General features: G+C 52.0%; 8 protein-coding genes across 8 annotated transcripts; 4 read left to right on the top strand and 4 right to left on the bottom strand.

The window, feature by feature from the left end:
- Nucleotides 1-381: 381 nt before the first annotated feature.
- On the top strand, nt 382-2047 carry An08g00810 (uncharacterized protein; the record flags this gene model as incomplete). The annotated part of the gene is made up of 4 exons (XM_059748802.1): nt 382-837; nt 955-1031; nt 1157-1511; nt 1601-2047. The coding sequence occupies 4 exons, from the start codon at nt 382-384 to the stop codon at nt 2045-2047; spliced, it is 1335 nt and encodes a 444-aa protein (XP_059603882.1).
- A 545-nt stretch (nt 2048-2592) lies between these two features.
- On the bottom strand, nt 2593-3790 carry An08g00820 (hypothetical protein; the record flags this gene model as incomplete). Its single annotated transcript, XM_059748803.1, has 6 exons — nt 2593-2733; nt 2855-2937; nt 2983-3076; nt 3168-3199; nt 3466-3576; nt 3757-3790. The coding sequence occupies 6 exons, from the start codon at nt 3788-3790 to the stop codon at nt 2593-2595; spliced, it is 495 nt and encodes a 164-aa protein (XP_059603883.1).
- A 513-nt stretch (nt 3791-4303) lies between these two features.
- Nucleotides 4304-6408, top strand: An08g00830 (uncharacterized protein; the record flags this gene model as incomplete). The annotated part of the gene is made up of 7 exons (XM_059748804.1): nt 4304-4339; nt 4721-5039; nt 5144-5217; nt 5286-5370; nt 5438-5644; nt 5710-5889; nt 6035-6408. 7 exons carry the CDS (start codon nt 4304-4306, stop codon nt 6406-6408), a joined length of 1275 nt encoding a protein of 424 aa, XP_059603884.1.
- Nucleotides 6409-8230: 1822 nt separating this feature from the next.
- On the top strand, nt 8231-9668 carry An08g00840 (uncharacterized protein; the record flags this gene model as incomplete). The annotated part of the gene is made up of 3 exons (XM_001392165.3): nt 8231-8760; nt 8816-9166; nt 9221-9668. The coding sequence occupies 3 exons, from the start codon at nt 8231-8233 to the stop codon at nt 9666-9668; spliced, it is 1329 nt and encodes a 442-aa protein (XP_001392202.3).
- Nucleotides 9669-10330: 662 nt separating this feature from the next.
- On the bottom strand, nt 10331-11543 carry An08g00850 (uncharacterized protein; the record flags this gene model as incomplete). Its single annotated transcript, XM_059748805.1, has 2 exons — nt 10331-11043; nt 11204-11543. 2 exons carry the CDS (start codon nt 11541-11543, stop codon nt 10331-10333), a joined length of 1053 nt encoding a protein of 350 aa, XP_059603885.1.
- Nucleotides 11544-12583: 1040 nt separating this feature from the next.
- An08g00860 (uncharacterized protein) lies at nt 12584-14172 on the bottom strand (the record flags this gene model as incomplete). The annotated part of the gene is made up of 3 exons (XM_059748806.1): nt 12584-12894; nt 12979-13630; nt 13801-14172. The coding sequence occupies 3 exons, from the start codon at nt 14170-14172 to the stop codon at nt 12584-12586; spliced, it is 1335 nt and encodes a 444-aa protein (XP_059603886.1).
- Nucleotides 14173-15033: 861 nt separating this feature from the next.
- An08g00870 (uncharacterized protein) lies at nt 15034-17414 on the bottom strand (the record flags this gene model as incomplete). Its single annotated transcript, XM_001392168.1, has 5 exons — nt 15034-15952; nt 16009-16586; nt 16642-16838; nt 16891-17258; nt 17311-17414. The coding sequence occupies 5 exons, from the start codon at nt 17412-17414 to the stop codon at nt 15034-15036; spliced, it is 2166 nt and encodes a 721-aa protein (XP_001392205.1).
- A 293-nt stretch (nt 17415-17707) lies between these two features.
- Nucleotides 17708-19281, top strand: An08g00880 (uncharacterized protein; the record flags this gene model as incomplete). Its single annotated transcript, XM_059748807.1, has 5 exons — nt 17708-17812; nt 17882-18594; nt 18680-18898; nt 19067-19101; nt 19226-19281. The coding sequence occupies 5 exons, from the start codon at nt 17708-17710 to the stop codon at nt 19279-19281; spliced, it is 1128 nt and encodes a 375-aa protein (XP_059603887.1).
- Between the last annotated feature and the right edge of the window lie 10 nt (nt 19282-19291).

Raw genomic sequence — 19291 nt, forward strand, 5'->3', positions numbered from 1 at the left:
GACCCTCGAACCGTTGGACGGTTCTGCGCCTAGTGCCCAGTAGTGTTTAGCTAAATAATCAATCCAGTTAATATATCACTTGCATTAGGCCACCACAACAATGGGCCAGTAAACAGCGGTAAACCCTCGTTCCCGCTTATCGGACGCCGGAAAAGCGCCCATGTGTCGCCGACCGATCCATCTAGCCCCTACTAAGGTAGGTCGGATCCTTTGGCCAGCGTGATGGCCGTTGCCTTTAGCGTCATTTGGGGAACGAGGCTTATCAAAGCCCATTCTCATCGTCATCTCTCAGGCGGAGGGGGTTCTTATTTCTTCCCTCAGCCTCTTGGCCCTTTGAGTTTGGGGCATTCCTATTCAACTCAAGCCTAGGATTCCTTCATCATGACCATTGCTTCTGATCAACCAGAGACACCTTCTGAAACAACTTCTCTTTTATCTGGGCACAATGAATCCCCTGTACAGCCAAAAAGTGTTACGCGTAGAGCCCAGCGGGTCTTATTCCTTGCGTGCCTCATAGCAGTCACTGTCGATATCGGCAACTACATCTCCGTTGCTCCCCAACTTCAGATATACGAGTTGAACATCTGCCAGCGCTTGCATCCGGAGGTCTTTGATAGCACCCCCGGAAGGGGTCTCCCTTCAGTATCTCCTTCGGCTTGTAAGGCTGCTGATGTGCAGGGTGAGCTAGCATTGCTCAAAGGTTGGATGAGCACCTTTGACCAGCTTCCAAGCATTGTTCTGGCACTTCCATATGGACTCATGGCAGACCGCGTTGGTCGTATACCAGTCCTATTTCTGAGCCTGGCTGGGGCTGTCTTGGAGGAGATGGCGATCAGAGTTATCGGTAAGTAAAGCTTGCCTTGCGATGTGAAGGGACAGGCTAACTCCGATATAAAAGCCTGGTATCATGCGACCATCCCACCACGAGCAATTTGGTTTACACCAATATTTCAGATTCTTGGTGGTGGTTCTCAGATAACTACCTCCGTGGCTTTCACCATCATCGCGGATGTTTTTCCTATAGAGAAACGGTACTAAAATCTGGCCAATCCTGTTCACAGTCCCTTCACTAATCAAGGGCCCCTTCCAGTTCGAATGCCTATTTCATCTTGTCGGCAAGTATACTACTGTCAGAAATTGTTGCTGTTCCCTTAAGTGCCTGGATGATGTCATCGAACGCCTGGATACCTTGGATGCTGGGACTAGCCTGCGAGATCAGTAGCTTGTTTGCAATCCTCTGGTTGCCGGAGACTAAACCAGCGCCCTCAATAAACACCGTCAATGATGTCCAGCCGGAGACGGCAGGCCACTCAAAGCGATCATCGGCATTCACATGGGCAAGTGTAGTACACTTTGCCCGCTCACAGATCGCTCAGCTGCACGAGTTCATCTGCGAGTATCCAAGTGCCCTGGTCATCTCCATCGCATTCTTCTTTTCGAGCTATGGAATCGAAGCAGTTCCTTTCATGCTCCAATATGTCTCCAAACGCCTTTCATGGAGCTTAGCAGAGGTATGATATCTTGGCAAAATGTGCAAGTACTTCAAGTCTTTTGGTGTGCTGATATGATTTCCAAGGCGAGCCTTCTTATATGCGTTAAGGGGATAATCAATTGCTTCGCTTTGATGCTCGTCCTTCCGATAGCTACGAAGATCCTCGACCGATATTTGTCACCCGTGCAGAGAGACATCAGAATGGCGCTAGGCTGCGCATGTCTGTTGATGGCTGCTTTTGTCTTCATGTGCGTGGCATCTCATCCAGCAGTGTTCGTTGTAGGAGTTGCTCTGGTTGCTTTTGGAGGGGGGTTCTACGCCGCTCTGCGCAGCGTCGGGAGTGCTTTGGTTGGGCCATCGCATGTGGGACTCCTTAATACGACCATAACGCTGACACAGGGAGCTGGACTCATGATATCTGGGCCACTCCTAGCTGGATTGTTTCGAGCAGGGATGGCCTGGGAAGGGGTGTGGATGGGGCTGCCATGGATGGCAGGAGTTATCCTGTTTGCAGCAACCATTCTGACGGTGTATTGTCTCCAAGTCCAGGGCTAGGTCTAGCCATCAGCCCCTGGCTGTCGATGACAGTTAGTGCCACGTCAGCTGCATTTTATGGGGAACAAGTGATCAAGGTTGATCATATAAGAGCATGACAACAGGCCTGAATGTCCTCAGAGAGAGAGAGAACAAGCGGAGATACTCAGGGCAGCGACAGCGACAGCGGCAGATGGACTTACTGGCAGTAGTGGTATAGGCTCTTCTAGTGGATAGAAGAGACAACATGGACACCAGTCCGGAGTGAGACGTGACAATTTCAGAGTTGAACCTCCAGGTGAGATAGTATCAATCCGCAATGGCCTTGCTACTGGAATCTTCCAAGGAGCGGTCTGGGGAAGAGACTTCACTAGGAAAGCAGTGAAAGTATGGAGTAGTAACTTAGTTAAGAGGCAGAGCAGGTGCGACTCTACTAGACTAAAGAAAATCGTCCTGCCACATGACCACGCTCCAACCGTTACGCTTATGTACTCACTTTCTACACAACGACTGCCTAAAAGGCCTCCAAGGCCAGTGGGTATTATCAGCGTTTCATCATAAATCGGTCAATGCTGTTTCTCGGTCCCCAATAAGTCCCGAATAGTCATGATTGAACTAAACAGCCCCGGTCCCTTGCAAGAGCTAAATAGTAAGCTGCTTAGGTTTGGACTGTCGGGGAATAAGTAGGCAACTGGCTGGCTGGCTGGCTGGCAAGCAGCAGAGCAAGCAAACAAGGCATAGAGAGAACTCATAGACGGCCTGTAGTTGAATGTAGGCGGCAGGAGGGTATTTACCGGAGCAGCTTAGTTTGCATGTATGAACACGTACCCAGATGCATGGGTCAGATCTCCCACTGTATAACCCAGTAGTAGCGCGTTTTGAGACTTTCATTATACTAGCACGAGCCAGTCCTTTAGAAATCCATACATTTGGTAGTTAACCCAGAACCCCGGTACCTTGCCAACCAACTGACAATCTAACAAAGCATTGAAAGTCAATGGGAATCGTGGCACGGACGATGTTCTTGCTTGAAGTTAGACATGGGCTGAGCTACAGTGTGTCAGCTCCACCGGAAGGTCTTTAATTGGCAATACGTAGTTTATCTGCAAGTGAATGAGTTTTCCTGCTGTAGAGATGCTACCTTTGCAGGAGCTGTAACAGTAGGCACATCATCTATTATCTTCCAGCAGGTACTAGAGACGTAGGGGGAGGAGAAGTAGCTCGAATTGTGGCTTGAGTTGATGGGTGAAAAAGTTCGGGTCAGCCGACGCCAAGGGGTTTTCGTCATTATTCAATTACTGTAATATCAATTGCCGCATCCAGGAAAAGGCACGCGACTGGCAGACTCCATCCCCGGCTCTTCCCTTTTCGGGCCTACCGCCTGCCGCATGCGAGCAGGGCCGTAACCGTACGGGGGAAGTACCGTGAGAGTACCTTACCTTTCTCCCCAACGGAGTGGAGGTACCCTGGAGGTACATGCGTGCGCTTCTCTGCCTGCTCGGCCTGCTGTCTCTGCCTGCGGCTGACGCCCTTGTGATTGATTCTTTTCTCTAACAGATGGTCAGATAATGCCTGATGCCCATTAGTCTACTCATTATCGTGCAGAAAATCTCTTCCCCTTCCTGTGACACCATCTTCTCCTAACTTGAACCCAGTTCCTCCCCTCGGTCCCTTGTGTCATTATTTAGTGTTCCCAATTGTCGGTCCTATTTGTTTGTCTGTTATATTACCCTGCTTCTCACCCAATTCCAAAGCTATCGTCATCGTTGAATCGGCTTTCCCCACTCCCCCGAATGATAGGTAGGCAGACAGGCTACTACACTACCTCTACCACTACTACGTATTAGTAGCTAGTTAGGTGCTGTTATTATTATTACACCACCGAGTCCGGAACTTAACTAACCTTCCACAGCACTCCGGAGACACACTAAATCCTCACACACTTTGGTCCCTCTAATTACCCCCCTCTCGCTCTCTCTCTCTCTTTCTCCATCATCAGATCTGCTCAGGCTTTTCTGCTGGTCCATTCCCGCTTGCCGCCTCCCGAATAGTCATTCTGCCCTTGCCCTCAAAGCCAACCTAATCTCTTCCTTTCACCTGATCTGCTGCCTCTTCCCTCCCCATCCCCTCCCCTCGTCTTCCCCTCCCAAAAAGAATCCGCCGGTTTTTCCACCTTTTCCCTTTCTTATCCTTTTCCCCTCCCCTCCTCGGTGGTGTGTATGTCTGTAACGGGCCTTTTATCTTCGTGAACAGTTTAATTGTGATCCACTAGAAATCATGGGTCAGACCTTGTCCGAGCCCGTGGTCGATAAGGTGAGTGAAACCTGAAGCATTGCGTTTGCCTGTCTGGTCTTTGATCCTCCTCCCCCACACTGCACGCATCTTACGCCATTTCAATCTGTCCACCATCCGCGTTGCCATTCTGTGCCATACCCGCCCATACTTCCCTTTTTCTATCATTTGTCCAACATGATCACTGCCCAAAAGTTTTATTTGCTACAGCGTTCTTTTTCATCCCTCCTCTTGTGTGTCGCGCCTGCAATGTGGTGATCATCCCCCCTGCGGGGTTCCTCCACAGGATGATGAAAATTTCCTGCACGCGGTTTCGGGCGGATGACCTGTCACCATTCCATTGTGTTCCGGACCTCTTTTCGATTTCCTACATCCTCACTAACCACATTCGGTGCTATCTAGACTTCCGCTGAAGGTCAAGATGAGTGCTGTATATACGGTGTTTCCGCCATGCAAGGATGGCGAATCAGCATGGAGGATGCCCATGCCGCTGTCCTCGACCTCCAGGCCAAGTACTCCGAGCAGGATGAAAAGCCGACCGACCCCGATAAACGACTCGCTTTCTTTGGTGTATATGACGGGCACGGTGGAGACAAAGTAGCATTATTCGCCGGAGAAAACGTCCACAAGATCGTCGCGAAGCAGGACTCCTTTGCCAAAGGTGATATCGAACAGGCCCTGAAGGATGGCTTCCTCGCTACCGACCGGGCTATTTTGGAAGGTTCGTGAGCGCTATGATCGGAGTTGGGGCAACCTTCCCACCCGCCTCTCCCTTTCCTTCCTGTTTCCTGTCCCTCCGAGGTAGCAACGAACTGACCCAGCTAGACCCGAAATATGAGGAGGAAGTGTCTGGCTGCACCGCAGCCGTCAGCGTTATCTCGAAGCACAAGATCTGGGTGGTATGTATTCTAGCCATGGCCGTTTTGGAGACGACGTTGGGTTTGGTTCATTCGTTGACTGGTTCTAGGCCAATGCTGGTGATTCTCGCTCTGTACTGGGTGTCAAGGGTCGCGCAAAGCCTCTGTCATTTGACCACAAGCCTCAGAATGAAGGTACACATACCCCACATCTCGATTACCGACCAGTTTTGATGATGCTGACATGACCAAATAAAAACAGGCGAGAAAGCCCGTATCAGCGCTGCTGGTGGTTTCGTTGACTTCGGCCGTGTCAACGGCAACCTGGCCTTGTCGCGGGCCATTGGTGACTTCGAGTTCAAGAAGAGCCCCGAGTTGTCTCCTGAGCAGCAGATCGTCACTGCCTATCCCGACGTCACTGTGCACGATCTCAGTGACGATGACGAGTTCCTCGTAATTGCCTGTGACGGTGGGTCTTACTCTGGTGATGCGGGGGTGAGGGTCTTGAAGATCGCTAACTTTTCGAAATTGCAGGTATCTGGGATTGTCAGTCCTCCCAATCAGTGGTGGAATTCGTCCGCCGTGGGATTGCCGCGAAGCAGGATCTGTATCGGATCTGTGAGAACATGATGGACAACTGCCTGGCCTCCAACAGTGAAACCGGCGGCGTTGGCTGCGACAATATGACAATGGTCATCATCGGTCTCCTGAACGGTAGGACCAAAGAGGAGTGGTACAACCAGATCGCTGAGCGCGTGGCGAACGGCGACGGCCCTTGCGCTCCGCCCGAGTACGGCAAGTCTCTCGAGGATCCCACGGCCTCCAATTCCAATCCCTACTGACTGAACGGGGGGTGCAGCTGAGTTCCGCGGCCCCGGTATCCGGAATCAATTCGAGGAGAACCCGGATGACTTTGACATGGAAAACGACCGTGCGCGTGGCTTCAGCGTCCGCTCGGGCCGCATCATCCTCTTGGGGGACGGCACTGAATTGATTCCGGAGCAGAACGATGACGAACTCTTTGATCAGGCTGAGGAAGACCAGGACCTTGTCAATCAGGTGCACCGTGATTCGCCTGATGCGGCTCGGAATGAACGGGAGGGAACTCCTGGGCCTCAGTCTAAGGATACTTCTCGAACGGACGCCGCTGAGATATCGGAGTCGCCGTCTACCACCGCGGAGGGTTCGTCCGGCAGTGGCCCTGGAACGCCGCAAAAGCCTACGAGTTCGTAGTCATGATGGATCTCTTGCATTTCTCCTTAATATGTCTTTTCTTTTTTTTCCTCCTTTTTTCCCCTTGCCGCGCTTGTTACCTTTTTCCCTTTTTCCCTTTTTTCCTTATTTTGGTTCTTTGAAAACCACCCGTGTGTGATTCTACGACTGTGCCCGTTTTTACCTATTTCCTTACATTTACGTGGACTTCTTTCTGCCTTGCCCCTTCGGAAGCGCCAGGCTTCCTCACGTCGAACTTTCCCCCCCTTCTATCTATTATACTCCAGCCTTACTCCCTTTTGAAATGGCCTAGTGGTTTCAGAGGCAGTGGAACCCAATCGCGAGGTGACCTTTATCGAGAAGGAAGTCCAAAGTCACTCAACGTTTCGGCATTGGTTGCGGGGTGGATGCATGGGAATCGGGTCGGAGGGTTTCGTTTATGTTTACCAGTTTTATTGCAGAGCCGCGAGCGGCCGGCCTCACGAGAGTACGTCTGTTTCATGCCATGAACAAGATACCGCACAAAACGCCCACTGTTGATGAACCATGATATTTTCCATGATTGTCCCATTTTTTCGTTTCTTTTTCTTATTGTCTTTGTGTCTTCCCTGCTCCTTGACGATGTGATGCCGTGTCCACCTCAGCTGCAACCTGGAATTTACCGGTGGGACAGCCCTTGCGATGTCCCGGCTTGAGCGCGACATTGGTATGTTGTAACCAGTTCGATCAGGTCAGGGAGGGGAGGAAAATAGCGGAGTTGCACACCATGTATGGCGTCCCGGGGGGAGAGGTATTCCACGATGGCATGACGTACAGTTTTTATAAGTCCGGGGTCGGGTAAGGCAAACTCATCGAATGCTTGCTTCAGCAGCGGAGTTTCTGGAACCGGGATGGAAGCGAGCCGTGTATGTTGAATCTTTTTCTTTTCCTCTTTTTCGTTTCTTAAATTATATCGTATGCATATAGAAACGTTGGCTGTGCAGGAGTGTTGACACCGTCCGGAAGTCAAATGCGACAAGAGATGTGGGGATGCGTGTAGTAGTAGAGAGGAGTCAGTAGTAGTAAGTTAGTAACAGGAGTATCGAGCAGCTAGCTAAGGTACTTCGCAAAAAAGGCCTGATTGAGGTACACCGTATGGTCCTTTGGATGAGCCGGGCGAATGAGAGGGCCCGCCGCAGTCCCGTGATGGAGGATGATTGTTGGGGCAGGACCATACGTGACGGTCTTGTCTTGCTTGCTTTCCCCACTGTGGGCAATGCCAGTATTTTAGCAGTATCTAGCAGTATTTAGCAGTTGCTCGCGGTCACTAGCGACCCAGTAACTGGTAAGCGGTCAGTATATCGGACGTGATCAGTCGAGTTTGAGTAAGGTACAATACATGAATCGATATTCCCGGTCGGGAAGATTTTGAGATTCTTGCCTTTTTTAGTCTGCGCTCTAGTTTCGGATCCGCGATACTTTCGGTCGGTTTCTTTCCCCTTGTCTTGCTTGCTCCATCGCCCGTCTGTCAAGGGTCCTGCTCTAGTTTCTTCTTCTTCCTCTTCTTACTCCCTCTCTCTTCCTCTTCCTTTTCCCCTCCGCCATTCCCCCCATGGTTTGTTGAGGGAATCCAACCTTCTCCTCTTGTGTTTTGGATCCCATCCCCGGGCCCTCCCGTGCTCCTCCTCTTCCCTCCTCCACATCCTCTCCGTCCTGCTTTTCTGTCCTCTTGTCTCACCTGTCGCCTAGTGGATTAATTTCTTACCCTCTTCCCTTTCGCTCCTCCTCCTCCTCAGCTTCTTCTTTTCCGTGTAATTTTTTTTTTATTGACAGAAGTCGAGCTGTGCTCCCTCGGTCGGCCATCATGTCCTCCCCCCACTCTTCGAGTAAACGCAAGCGCAGCGGTTCCCAACATCTTTCCGCCAATGCCGCCATTCCATCCCCTGCAGAACTTTTGCAACCCTCCTCTCGCGACGCGTCCGGTGAGGAAGGCGACGAGTCCACAGGCTCCGCCATTCCCTTGCCCAGCAAGCACAAGAAGCAATCGTCTCTCGATGTCACCTCTGCCGGCACCGTTCCGCCGACCAAGCGGGCCCGCAAGGCGTCCACCAGTGAAGGTCACGTTCCAGTTTCCAATGGCGACCTCCCCAACGCACCATCGGCCCTTAGCAAGGAGGATCCGGGCGAGCCATCCGAGACCACCGTGGCCAGCAGTGACATTGAGAGTCGGAGCAAGAGCCGGCCGGGCTTGCAGGTAGACACATCGGAGCCGTTGATGAGCCCCCCCGAGCGTGCTGGACTTAAGGATCCCGTCGGTTATCACACCAACCCTCCGCCAACGGGACGGCCGGTGCGCGTATATGCGGACGGCGTGTTTGATCTGTTCCATGTGGGGTATGTATCGGCCATGCGGCTTATATGGACAGAGTGCTAATCATGAGGTGTGCAGACACATGCGGCAACTGGAACAGGCGAAGAAGGCGTTCCCTGACGTGCATTTGATTGTCGGAGTTACCGGAGACGAGGAAACACATAAGCGCAAAGGACTGACAGTCTTGAGCGGTGCGGAGCGTGCAGAGAGTATCCGCCATTGCAGATGGGTGGATGAAGTGATTCCCAATTGCCCCTGGATTGTGACGCCGGAATTCATCGATGCCCACCAGATTGACTACGTTGCGCATGATGATTTGCCATATGGTGCAGACGAGGGAGATGACATCTATGCGCCGATCAAGGCTCAAGGAAAGTTCTTGGCTACACAGCGGACAGAGGGTGTGAGCACAACGGGCATTATCACCAGGTGAGTTATTCTGCTGAAAGCGATGTGTTCAGATTGGGGCTCATGCAGTTACAGAATTGTTCGCGATTACGATCAGTACATTTCTCGACAGTTCAAGCGCGGTGCTTCACGACAGGAACTGAATGTGTCATGGCTGAAGAAGAATGAGCTGGAGATTAAGCGCCACGTGAATGAGCTCCGGGACAGCATCCGGTCTAACTGGACTACGACAGGCCAAGAATTGGGTCGGGAGCTGCGCCAGTTCTGGCAAAACAGCCGGCCCAACAGCCCGCTATCGAGCGCGCGCAACAGCGTGGATCTGGGCGGCTCGCGCAGCGGTGTCACTAGTCCTGTGCTGGGTAGCAAGGCGCACGTTTCTCGGGTGGAGGCGCTGGGACGTCCGGAGAGCACAATCGGCAATGGTCGGAACGAGCCGGACTTTGCAACGGGCTACAGTTTGGGATTGATTGGGGGTGTTCGCGCATGGGTAGGTGCTCTCGATTTTTTTATTCCGTGGGATTGATTAATTCTGACTCCAATGTAGATGCGCAGTCGCCGTTCTCTCGTGGGCAGCCGAGCACCATCACCCACCAGCGAGGAAGAGCACGATTCGGAGGTGGAACGCAGCACGGAGGCATTGCAGCAACAGCTCCAGCAGCAGGAGCATGAGCAGCATCACGCTTGATTGATTAATCATCCACGATTTTTCATCAGACCCCAGACTGATGAAGAGGTCTGTGTTTCTGACTTGTTGCAACGATCGATGTAAGTTAAGCGAGGACTTTATTTTCATTAGCTCACGGTAGCGTTGGAAAAAAAAGAAAAGGAATAGATGTTTTATTTTATATTTCTTTTTCCTTTCTGACCGAGTTAATGAGTAATGATGTCTGGATAGGTATGTCTAATGGGTTGTTGGTTGATTGGGTATTTTTGGTAAATTGCATATTCTTTTTCTTTTCTTCGGGGCATAAGATGGATGATGGATGAATGGATGGATGGTAATGTACAGCTAGATTGATTGATAGAGGGCTAATTCATTCATGGATACGAGAAGTGTAGTAGCAGTATGCAGTTTATATATAGTCAGTCAGTACCGACTTCTATCGTGTATCACTGCGCACAAACAACAAAGCAAGGGTATCTATCATGCAACAAAACGCCTAAAAGATCACTTTCTTTCCTTCATCAAGCAGCCATAATAGCCAGCCTCCCCCTCCTCCGTTCACTCACCCCATCCTCCTCATCGTTCACATGTCTATCCCTCTCCTTACACATCACCTCCATCAACCTCTCCCTGAGAACCTGCACATCCCTAACCAACCCATTCTCCAATACGCGTCTCGCCAACCGATCACACCTCACCATCACCCCCAACTCGAAACTCTTCAACCCCCTGACACGTAACAACGGCCTCACCCACTCCTCCTCCGTCCCAAAACTGACCATATTCCCACCCGTCACCGACATCCCACCTCCACCTCCAATGTTATTATTAACAGCAAACACGGTCCCCAAATCCAACCCCAACCGGACCCTCTCCAACCCGGGACACTTCCTCGCCACGGCATCCCAGAACCCACCCCACAGCATATCATTATGCGTATGCGTATACACGGAGAAGGGATACTCCTGGCCCGCCATGGGCTGCCAGATGGGTGTATACTGCACCATGAGGGACTTGATATATTTCCGCAGGTGGGGGGAGATGGTATTAATGAACGAGAGGAAAGTGTACAGGTCGTCCGTGTCGATGGTGGTGAGGGAGTAGAGCAGGGGTGCGGACTCGAGGTACATGGCTCGGCAGGTGAGGAGTGGGGAGGTGGTATTTTTCGAGAGGGTAAGGGGTAGGGAGGGGTGGGTGTGTGGGTAGAGGGAGCTGTTTGTGTCGGTGGCTTTTGCTGGAGATGTGACTGCTCCTCCTTTGGTGATGGTGGTGGTGGTGGTGATGGGTTTGGGGATCGTGGTGGTAGTGGTGGTAGGCGAGGTGCGCCATCTAGCCATGGTCTGGGGACAGCATTGGCGGTGTTTGTCCAGCGGGGAGGGGTGCGTGCAGCGGACGTGGTGAATTTTGTTGCGGATTTGGACGAGGTGGATGGTTGTGTTTGTTGTAAGAGTCATTGGGGGTGGGAGTGGTGTTGGGGGAGTCGTTGAAAACGTAGGCGTAGATCATGAGGCGGATTTCGGGGGGCAGACGTTGGAAGAAGGAGCTGGTTGGTTGGGAGGTGTTGTCTGCTGGTATTGCTGCTGGTATGGCATCATTGTTGGCAGAGGAGGGAGGACTGCAAATTTGACGAGATTGGATCAATTCGCGAATGGATTCTGGCCATCGTTTGCCGGTGGGATAGTAGTGAAAGATGGAGTAGGGGTCGCGGAGGATCCAGGTGTCGAAGTGGCGCATGGTGTATATAATAGTATAGTAGTATCTTTCTAGTTCTAGTAGTTTTTATATATAAAGTAGGAGATGTATGAATAGAATGTGGAATCCAAGTCTAAAGACAAATATGAGTAGAGAAAGAATGACGGGACTAGCTTATATATAAGCTAGTAGAGGGAATGCACAGATACACACTGACACTGACACATTGATAGAGAGAGAGAGAGAGAGATACAAGAAGTACGAAGTGATAATTAAAATAATATCAAGGAGTATAAAGTAATAAATTAGTTAATATTCAAGAATCGGAATGGCACGGTCTCAAGTGCAACCTTATGACGTGGTGGCGGCCAATCAACTTGTTCACATGCAGGGATGCTGCAGTCAAGCTCGCCGGTAGGATCAGAGTGCTCCGGTTGTAGCAGTAGGAGTAGTATTGATGCTAGAGTATGTGACTTGCAGAGTAGGGATAGTTGTATCTGGGTTGTGTTCCAATTGAGAATGCCACGTATAGATACTACCTGATATAAAGAGTCAAGAGTATAAAAAGTAGTTGGTATCCCCGGATTGTTCTGCCTCCACTATCTTAAGTCAGTATCGGTAGTAGTCTGGTATGAGTGCTTATGAGTATTGAAGCGAGCCTATCACAATCCCAATCCAGAAAGAGCTTCAGCCACTTTCCCGCATTATAACCAATCACATCCCTCAAAAGCAATTGGGGATGCCCATTGGAGTGGAGCTCTCTATGGTCTTTGCCACTTACGGACTGGCATCATTTACTAGCGTATACTTAGTATGGAGTATCACTGCATCCGACCGCCTCACTTTTCACTTCTATCAATCAGTCAATCAATAACTACAATTTTTATATATACCCTTTGTATAAATGCTCTGCGCCAGTATGCTGTGTATGCAATGTGAGCCCCTTCTCCTCCATCGACATGTGGCATCGCTCAATCTCTTTCCTTCTACTGTCGGGATATGCACAGTGACGCCGACCTGCTTCCTCCTTCCCCAATTTATCAAGCAAATCCCTCAGATCGTCGCGCGATTTGCAAAACGCCTCATGCGCGACCCCCGCTCACTTGCCTTCCCCCGCCTTCCTCCAGACGCTCTTCTGCAGCCACTCCAGCCCGGTTCTCGTCCGTGCCCTCTTGATCTCCGCCCTCCTTCTCCTCGGATGAGGTTCCCTTTGCGCCCTCTCGCGCCATGGCCACATACATGGCGCTCACCAGGATCAGCACTGATCCCATCCAGCTCACCGCCGACAACGTACTACCCCAGATCGCCCGGTCATAGAACACGGCAAACAGCATCTGCGTGTACAACATGAAAGTCGCCCGTGATCCGGACGATGTTGGCTTCGCGGACGGCTCTTCTTCCTCGTCGCGCGTGCCATAGTCCCGGTTCCAGTCTACTGACGCCTTGGTCTTCCGCACCGGCGGTACATATGCCAGACCTGCTGTGAGCAGGAACTGCAGCAGGAATCCGCTGACACCTAACCCCAGAAGCAGCGTCCATTCCAGCACTGTGCCCGGCAGCTCCAGCGGAATCGATGGCACGACCAGCATCGCCAGCGTAGCTACGACTGTCGTGAATGTGGAGAAGTAAGTCACCGAGACGAGCGGGTGGCAGCGCTGTCCGATCATCCGGATCGTGGTGTACGCACACGAGGCACCCAGCACTCCGAACAGAGCCACCACGATGGCCAGCACGTGGTGGTAGCTATCGGTGGCACCGGGCTTATCGCCCTGCTCCGGCTCGGAGTCGCCGCCCGATCGCATGAACGGGAACGGCCGAGCGATGAGAACGACACCCGCCAGCGAGACCAGTCCGGCGAGCTGCTGCTTGCGCGTGAAGAACTCGTTGGGGATCAAAAGCGAGCAAGCATAGCAGCTCAGGATCGGCGCTAAAAAGGTCACCACGGTCGCCTCGGAGAGCGGCAGGTACTGCACGGAGTAATAGAGCCCGTAGACGCCAAAGAATCCACCTCCGGCGCGCAGCATCAGCAGAGTGAAGGTATCGCGCGTTCCGAACGGATGCGGTACACGCGCATACCACATGTAGAGGTAACTAGCGAGAACCGTGATAGACATGCGGGCGAACAGGATCTGTTCTTACGGGATCAGCCGGGTTCCTGAGCAGGGATATCTAGTGTCTACTAGAGGGTGCCCCACGAGTGGACGTCCCCTACACAGCGCACAGTAGATCATCCATCCACTAGCAGCAGAGCAGAGCAGAGCTTTCCAGCAGAAAGATAGGTAGGCGATATAGAACGCACCTGAAACGGATGAAACCCCTTCCCATCACGACCTTTGATTTCCAAAAACTGCGTCATGACATTCATCGACGCGCCAAAGAATTGCGAGAACATGACCAGGATCATGCCCTTGCCCTGCAGCCAGACATCGCAGGCTACCTGCTGCGCCGTCTTCCACCAGGGCTGAGATGAATAGTGATGCATTGCTGAAGAAGCAGAAGCAGACTCATGACCAAGTCCCGACCGAAGCAGCGGCGTCTGCTCCGAATAGACAACGTGCTGTTGGTGCTGCTCATCGACTTGATTCTGAGCCGGTAGTAAAGTTACATATTGTTGAGTTTCTTCACCCGCGGTCGAGTTGACGCCCCTTGCGTCAGATGGATTCAGAGACATTGTGTTTCCAGTTTCCAGATTATTTTGGGTCGTAGTTCGTGTTTGATTCCTTTGCTTCGTTAAATCATAAACTCATGAAAACAAAAAAACAAAACAGTTTGAAATATCGTCGAATCGTTCATGTACTCATGAATAGGAATGATAGTGCAAGGACTGAAGTATCCCTTCCCCCCTTTGGAGATAGAAAAAGAACTTGAAAGTCAACAGACCGGCTGGGAAAAGCAATGGAATGTGACGATATCTTTCTATTTATCCCCAGCAAAAAGAAGAAAATAATGCATTAGAAAAATAAGCCCGTGACACCAAACTTCTTTTAGAGCCGCGATCGGCCTTGTTTTTTTTGCATGACTAATCGGGCCCTTGTGACACCCTTCGGTTTGGAGTGTAGATTGTCCGAATCTTACTGTTTTGACTGAAGTATATGGATTGAGTGTGTTGTTGGATGAAGAGTATATCGAGTTCAATGTATTGTACTGTTCACGAAGGATAATAATCTGACTGAATGCTATGCAGATATTCCTGGTTGCTGGCTGTGAATGGGAATGGTTCCTTGGTTGTGGTGCGCTTATCGGGTTTACTATAAACCTACTAGTATCTAGGTAGATATATGTTCAAGTTATTGGAGTGACACTAACCCAAGTTCACTGGATGTACTACGATGTCATATATCATGGAGCAGGATACGTGGGCGGATCTGCCGCCAACATGGAAATTCAATGAGATGTGCATCTGCATGTGAGCAGCAGGGATCAAACTCTATCGGTCACTCAAGGTCCGTGTCACTACTACCGGTAGTACCTGTGTTGGTCTATTCTCAACAGTATACACATAAATTAGTATACAGCTACTAGTATATATGATTTACATAAATGTAAAAGTATCTCCTCCCTTCTCCCGCATCATATTGCCCACTCGCTGCGTGCCCACAATCCGCTCCAGCTTCAGCGCATCCCATTTGGAGAACAACGCCCGCACGCCTCCCTCGGCCGCCTCCACCAACGCGGCTGGATCCAATCCCAGGAACCCGACAATCTCGCTATAGAATGCCGGGTTCTCAGGCACTCCGTACATGATGATCCGCTTGACCCCGCGGAGCTGGTACCGACGGAAGTGGTGCAGACGCTCCGTGTACAGCAGCACCGACTGGCGCCCGTTCATAAAGTATGAGCGAGCCCGCGACGCCTCCCGCTGCTCGGTGTATTCGGAAATGGCTCCAAACGAGACGTTGGTGGTCTGCTGCGACGTGGCGAAGTGATTACGCACGCGTACAAAGTCCAGGTACGACGGGATGAAGATCAGGGTTCCTCCAGCGCTGGCCTTGCCGCGACCGGAGGCAATGTCACGCACTAGCGACGAGAGGATTGTCGTGGTGAAGTGCTTGAAGCGCGCATCGGGGTCTTTCGCCGGCGAGAGACAGTCGAAGCGGGTAAATGTCTGTCTGACCGACACCGGGAGGGGGAGCTCGGTGATCGCCCCCGCGTGGATCGGCGTGGCCTTGACTTTGCCCGAGGTGTTGTGCATGTGCGTCGAGAACACCGAGTTCATCTCCGGAGTGACGAATGAGGTGAGCATAATCATCTGCCGCACATACCGCGCGTTGTTGTCCAGATACCATGTTCGCACACGACTGAAGTCACACCCGTGTGCCTCTCGGGGCTGCAGGTTGAGGTGTTTCATGATGTAGTCGATGTGATCCCAGTTCTGCATGAGCAAGGCATCCGCGTGGTCAACGATTACTACTTCGATAGACGAAAGGAAGTCGTGATCGCGTTTCTTCACACTGTGAGGGGGTTAGATAGAATGTTCTGGACTCGAGGGTTAGGTTGGTCGACTTACTCTGCCTGGTCCATGATGGTGCGTAGACCCAGCGGACTAGCCATGATGATATCAGAGGTGTAGAATTGTGCAAAATACTTGACAGTCTTGCGGGTGAACTTGAGACCTAGACGGAACATATCGTCGTCATTGCCACCGAAGAGCTCGCGGAAGTCGTCCGGCTTGCTCTCCCATGACGGGTCATCAGCTGCCGAAAAAGTGTCGAGGAGACGTTTCTTGTTTTCTTGTTGCTCGGGTTGAAAGAAGCGCGTGATGGACTCGACGGCCCGCACGCAAGCCTGCTTGGTAGGCAAGAGATAAAGTACCTTGGGCCGAGTGAAGCCCTGGTCTCGGACATCGAGGTCGGAGTCTTGCTCTTTGGCCAAGCGTGTGTTGTTCTTAAGCACTCGATCGCGGGTCTTCAGCACGTGGTTGGTGGCGTGGAGGGCCAGAAGGTCGCGCATCTGGGCCGAGTTGGAGGGCGTCCGGGCTCCATACAGGACGTCCTGGTAGCCGAAGATGTACGGAGCAATATGCTGGGCCTGTCCGCTGATTTGGGGGAATTTATCGGATGCTGGCTCTTTAAGCTTTCTCTTAAGCTGTACCGGATCTAGATCAGTGGCCGTTTCAGTAATCTGGGGCGGCCACGCTCACCTTCACGCTTGAGATCTGCTTCATTGGAGGCAGCCAGGACGCATCATCGCCAGTATCTGGAACAGCGCGCACAAGCCTCAAACCTTCTGGCAGTTCCTTCTTTGCGTTCTTCCACTTGTTCTCCCCGATAGCCTTGATCTTCTTAGCAAGCTCATCCTCCGTCGGGTTCGTGAAGTGCGTGTCGAAAGGATCATTGTCTGTTTGAAGATTAGTGCAATGGCCAAAAGAATAAACAGCTTAAGAATATACCGTCTTCATCGTCACTATCCTGTGCGCCAGCATCTTCTTGATTCCCATTGTCCTCTTCATCCGAAGGCTCTTGCTGCTCTAGATCGTCCTCCCCGAGAGCTTCTTCGTCCTCTTCCGCCACAGGGTCCTCACGGACGACCTCGATGGTCTCTGTATTCTTATGTTCGACCTTTCTCTTCTTGCGGGCCGGACCCTTGGAGTCGGTAGATGTGTTCAACAGTTGTAGCAGCTCGTTGTAAGGACGCCCGGACTTCTCCTCATCCTCTTCGTCGCTGGATGAACCGACATCCATGGCTTCCTCCTCGGCCATACCTTCCTCCATATGCTCATCAATAGGGCCATCTTCCCCGGACGAAGAATCATCCGACCTGCACGGGTGGTCAGCTTTACTGTAGAGACCAGCGCGGAAGTGATGCTCACTCTATGTCGTCAACCCGAGAAGCCTGGAAGGCATCGCGGCGCCCAACGGGCCCTCTCGAGCGTTTGCCGCGGCCTCTAGGAGCTCTGCCTCTTGGAGGAGCCATTGATAGTAAAGTAAACGCAAAATTAAATTGGCTATGGCCACTGGGAAAGAAACAATTCGGGGTCGATTGCAGTTGGGCGGATTATTTTTTCGCGGCGTTGGGGGGGAGTTGCTTATCTTATCTTAGCGCGAAATTCCCTTTGCGCACACACAATTTGAGCCTCGCAGCAGAACCTCCGTCGCGGCATCAGAGGCGGAAGATTTAATTAGAATCCCGAACCCCAGAGTGCCACTCTTTCCCCCCCACGGCCAGGACGAGATCAACCCGAGAGACCGCTCGACCTATTTTTCATCATGGCTGAAGCTGATTCCTTCCTTCACCTCGCTCGCCCTCTGGGCCCCGTGGCAGTGGGGACTGCACCGACAACCGCCCCTCTGAACGTTGTCATCCAACCTCAGGTACGTGTTTTATGGCTGGATCAGGCAGCCCTCTTCGACCGGAGCCAGAATGCTAATACTATGGGCTAGGCGCTCTTCTCGATCCTGGACCACTCCCTTCGTCGCAACGCTGACCAGGAGCGTGTCATCGGTACTCTGCTGGGAACCAGATCCGAGGATGGAACCGAGGTGGAAATTCGCAGCACTTTCGCTGTTGGACACACGGAGACGACAGACCAGGTTGAGGTGGACATGGAATACCAGAAGCAGATGCTTGCGTTGCACCTGAAGGCCAACCCCAAGGAAGTGCTCGTGGGTTGGTACGCCACCTCGTCCGAGCTGAACACCTTTTCCGCTTTGATCCAGAACTTCTACAGCGGCCAGGGTGATGGCACGTGGCCTCACCCTGCCGTCCACTTGACCGTGTCCACCGAGGCTGGCAAGGATATCGAGACCCGCGCCTACATCTCCGCCCCCGTTGGTGTGACCGCGGAGAGAGCCGCCGACAGCGCCGCCTTCATCCCCGTCCCTTACGAGATCCGCTACGGCGAGGCCGAGAAGAGTGGTCTGGAGGCTATTGGTGCGGCCCGTGATGCCGAGGAGCGCCGTGCCAACATCTTCACTGATATCGAGGCTCTGGAGCGTGCGATTGAGGATGTTCTGGGCATGATCGACCGGGTTTCCCGCTACGTTGAGTCTGTCATTGACGAGGAGGCTCCTGCTTCGACGGCCTTGGGCCAGTACCTGCTCAACACCCTGGCTCTGGCGCCTAAGGTTGAGCCTGCTGACATTGAGCGTGACTTGTATGTTGCCCCCTCCCCTCTTCTTCCCTTAACCCCCCCTAGTTATCAGCCCAATATTAAGTACCAAACTAACCGAAATCAACAGCAACAACCACATCCAGGACGTCCTGGTCGTGTCCTACCTGGCCAACACCATCCGTACACAGATGGAGCTGTCCAACCGGCTAGCAACCGCCCAGCTGACTCTGGGAGGCGAGTCCGGCAGCGGCGAGTCGGGCGACAAGCGCGGCGGCCAACGGGGCGGCAAAGGAGGCCGGGGCGGGCAACAGCGGACTCAAGAACGGAGCGGAGAGGAGGCTCGCGCGTAAGAGGATATCATAGGGTTATTATAACGATACCTTTCCATTTCTCTTTTTAACATTTATTTCATTTGTGCAAAAATTCTTTTCTTCTTTCAATTTCCCTCGCCACGCAACAAAAAGCATGTCCCCTTGATATCTTTCTATTTCCTGGATATATGATATGTTTCCAGTCCATATCCGTTCCTGTGCCAGCCAAGGAGAACTCGTGTGTGGGTTGAAGCCTGGTTCCGCATCTGGCATGGCAGGCATCACATCCAACCAATACGCACCCTATCAATGATCACCTGTCTTTCTCAGGAAAGAAACTGCGCATAATATTGGACGGATAGGATCATACGAAGAACGAACCAACGAAGCCCAAAATGGAAAGGAGGAAAAGAAATAAGATGAAAGAA

The sequence above is a fragment of the Aspergillus niger genome (assembly GCF_000002855.4).
Source record: "Aspergillus niger supercontig An08".
In the NCBI taxonomy this organism is placed as follows: domain Eukaryota; kingdom Fungi; phylum Ascomycota; class Eurotiomycetes; order Eurotiales; family Aspergillaceae; genus Aspergillus; species Aspergillus niger.